Raw genomic sequence first — 3,733 nt, 5'->3', positions numbered from 1 at the left:
CCTTATTTATACATTTCCTACAAAATTCTCCAACTCCGTACCATTTATGCCAGAGTTGACACTAATCAGTTGCACAACTAAAGGTAATATTGTATTGTCTGCACTCCTATGGTATATAATTGCACAACTCAACAAGGCATCTTCTTACCAAATTGTTCGTTAGAAAACCATTAGAAATCTAGGAGTAAACTCACATGCCAAATCTTAAGAAGCAGCATATAAGAAATTAAAACAAGAAAATGACAATGAGCTTAGAATTATACATTCAACCTAAAAATATGAAAATCTGGCACTTTTTAGAGGAATTTTGCACCAATATTCATTAAAAGAAATTGAAAAAAGTCTCTAACCTGTCGACAATGGAACGCAAATCATCTCTAATTCCATTTCCTGTGCCTTTGTTATTTTCATTGTGTAGAGGATCCAGAAAATATACGATGTCATTATACGGATCAATAACACACAACACCCAATGAATCCTATGTAGTAAGGGGTAAAAACCAACTCTTAGTAGTTTAAATTATTCACCATGGACAAATATAATATAAAAAAATAATATACATACCCAACATTATACGGTGCTAGGAAGACCCTTCCTTTAGTTGCCTCAACTTTAAATAATGTATTCTTGATGTATTCAGAACGAGCTCTTTGATCCTCTTCAACTTTCTTTATCTCTCCCTTCTTAAATTGTGCTACGGGAGATATCCCACTTGGACATAAAAAGCCAAATAAACCCACTAAATCAAGCATTTGGCAACGACGATGCAATAACCTACGAATTCATCATGAAAGATATATGACTAAATGGATCTTTAAAACTAAATATATCATGTAACCAACATAAACATATTTCCTTAAAAAAAACAAAAAAAAAAAAAAACAGTATAAACAAACAGCTAATAAACACTCACGACATGTAAATTACGATATGACATACACCAATTTTTGCTTGGGCAAGAAATTGAAAAATCTCTTCACGGCCTATGAAGATCTCATTATTTTGACCAGGAATTCCCATGTCAATAAGGATGTGAATTTGTTCTTTCTGAGCCATCTTCAAAGTGTACTTGTGCATTATTTGAAGATCAGCCGGAAGGGTGTCCGGGAATGGGATTGTTTCAATATTATCATCCAACTTTTGTGGTTGATATTCAGATGATGCATGAGAAGGTTCATCATTTCTCAATATGGTATTCAATGGAGAAGCTTTGGTCTTCTTAGCTTTGGGATCTGAAGAACTTTTATGACCCTGTGAACACTAGTAATCCAAAGTTTTTTTTTTCAGAAAAAAAAAACAACTGTAAAAATTTTATAACCAAAAAACGCAAAGTGGCAATCATCAAGAAATAATATTAAAAAAAATGGATTTATACCGGAACATCTGTAATAATGAGATGTGTGGGCCACAATACGATTGTGTTTATGGCATCTTTAAGGACGAATGCTTCACCATCATCGAGAGGTACGGGCAAAGGTGTATGCTCCTCAGTTGTATAATCTATTGCAACTCGCATGTAACCCGATGGTAATGATTTATTATGTACCACAGAACCGTTGTTAACATTGTGCACCTTTCCAGTAGCTACCACTCTATAACTCGGATCTGATAAAGCTAACTGGCATGCAATTATTCCCTATATAATAAATAGTAAAAATTGATTTAGCATAATTCGTCTCAACTAAGACCTAACAATATAGCAATATAAAATTTTCAACACTAATGTAAGGAACTTTGGGATGGAGTCTGAAACATTATACCTTGCCCCCATTTTGTTCAAATAATTGTCTTTATAGTTATCTAACCACTTCAATTAGTAATTTTGCTAAATCCTGTTGTTAGACAACTAGATATGTATGATATAATTTATAAGACTCATCATAAGAGTGCTAGAAAGAGTTCCGGTGGGAAGATAGAACCTCCATCAGGTTCAATATACCTCTAGCAACATGACATTCCCAGAGTTGTAGTATTGAATTCCCAGAGAATATGATAGGGAAAAAAAGAGTTGCAGTGTGAGAACGATATAAATTAATGTAAAGCTTATATTCCAAAGGCAACACCAATATCAATGTATTTTAACTTCAAAGTTTCACAACCAGCATCACTTTAACATATTTAATTATACTACATATAAGGCATCTTCACACGTGTCTTTAACAATCTAATCAAATTTAATGAGAAAAATAATGAAATTTTTACCTCAGGAATTTGAATGGTTTTATTATGTTCCAAAGCTACTTCATCGGTGCTATAATTTTCAACAATCTCCTCATCAAGATGTTTCATTTTCTCCTCCAACCTCGATTTTTTCAATTCTTGTAGCTCTTGTTCTAAGAATTTGATACGTGATTCCATTTCTGTTATCTTTTCTTTCTTTGAGTCACATGCTCCAAAGTATCTTTTAGGTGTCACTCCAGCACCAACTGCCCTAACTCGTCCAGTTCCTTCTTTCTTCTGCAAAGCCCTACTAAGTACGTCATCACGGCCATGATCAACAAACTCACCATTAGATGATTGATGCATTAGATCATCCTGTAACATATTTAAAACATACAATAGATCTTGAGATTGAATCATTCCACATTCCAAAACAATTAAAAATGATTAGAAGTTCATACAATTCGAGCAGCCACTTCTTTGGCTTTAGCTGAAGGTATAACTATATTATCTTGGTTGGTTCTCATAAGTTTCCATAGTTCACCACGACCTAAATATGAAACAATTTTACCTTCATCGTTCTTCAGCTTTTTAATCTGGATTTAAGACCAAAAGTAAAATTTAGTTTAGTTTGCTGGAAGTAATTATATAATGTCACTATAATACCTCAATACTAACCATATCTTGTTCATATCTAGCACAACCTCTTCGTCCTTTTTTTTGGGGATACTCATTCTTCGATGCACGCTCTCGATTAACTGCACTTTTCTCCTATTCAAGCATTAAACAATGGCAAAATATCACTAACATTTCAGTTTGTTTATTGAAGTCTGGACTAATTGCTTTATAAATCATGTATTATAGAAAAGAGAAAAGAAACCTGAAACTTTTTACAAAGACGACTTTTAACGAACGTTTTCCAATGAGAGACATCAATAAAATCATATTTTGAAGGTGGCTTCTCTCGCAAATTTCCTTGTTGATCAAACAACCAATTTCTTGAAAGATATGATTTAAAGTTGCTCCAACATCGCCCTCCTTTGCGTAAAACCAATCTTTATCTCTTTCGGTAACCTTAAAAGTTATCTACAGTGAACAAGTAACAAAATGTAAATAGTAATCAATGTACAACTCCATGTAAACATATATATATATATATATACTCATTAATTAAAGAATTTTACCTCCAGATCCTCAAAAAGTGCATCTTTCAGATTTTGAGGAACTTTGTGCCAGTGTGGGTAAATGATTGGAACATTTTTGTGGATACTAGCTCCCCAATAACTCATCAGTTTATCACTATAATCCCCAATAGGTTGACCATTGGCATTCCACTGAACATTGAATCTGACACCCCTATTTCTAGCTCGAACCAATGATGTCATTCTAGTTGCACCTCGACCTGTGTCCTTTTTACCTTTATAAGTAGGATGACCATTTGCATCATTATTTTCATCATCACCATGCTCATGATTGATATGTAAAGAATCCATTAACCTAGGACATGAGATATATATTAGTAAGTTTAAACATGTTAATTAATGTAATTCCTGCTCATACAAAGATAAAATA

At 33.2% G+C, this 3,733-nt stretch overlaps 1 protein-coding gene across 1 annotated transcript; it reads right to left on the bottom strand.

Annotated features, from left to right (window-relative positions):
- Window positions 1-1,174: 1,174 nt before the first annotated feature.
- LOC145633622 (uncharacterized) lies at window positions 1,175-3,450 on the bottom strand. The gene is made up of 6 exons (XM_081685535.1): window positions 3,346-3,450; window positions 3,056-3,247; window positions 2,840-2,932; window positions 2,623-2,757; window positions 2,204-2,536; window positions 1,175-1,637 (listed from the first exon to the last, which is right to left on the bottom strand). Exons 1-6 carry the CDS (start codon window positions 3,448-3,450, stop codon window positions 1,371-1,373), a joined length of 1,125 nt encoding a protein of 374 aa, XP_081541661.1. The 3' UTR covers window positions 1,175-1,370.
- Between the last annotated feature and the right edge of the window lie 283 nt (window positions 3,451-3,733).

This window comes from Chenopodium album, chromosome 1, assembly GCF_948465745.1.
Source record: "Chenopodium album chromosome 1, dcCheAlbu1.1, whole genome shotgun sequence".
In the NCBI taxonomy this organism is placed as follows: Eukaryota; Viridiplantae; Streptophyta; class Magnoliopsida; order Caryophyllales; family Amaranthaceae; genus Chenopodium; species Chenopodium album.
This window is presented reverse-complemented; position numbering and strand designations above follow the sequence as displayed.

Excerpts from the sequence above, each read along its gene's own strand:
- LOC145633622 (XM_081685535.1), bottom strand. The coding sequence starts at position 3,450 with ATGAGTTATTGGGGAGCTAGTATCCACAAAAATGTTCCAATCATTTAC. Across the intron at positions 2,537-2,622 it reads AAGAAGTGGCTGCTCGAATT|GATGATCTAATGCATCAATC; the intron begins GTATGAACTTCT and ends AATATGTTACAG. Across the intron at positions 1,638-2,203 it reads AAACCATTCAAATTCCTGAG|GGAATAATTGCATGCCAGTT; the intron begins GTAAAAATTTCA and ends TTTATTATATAG.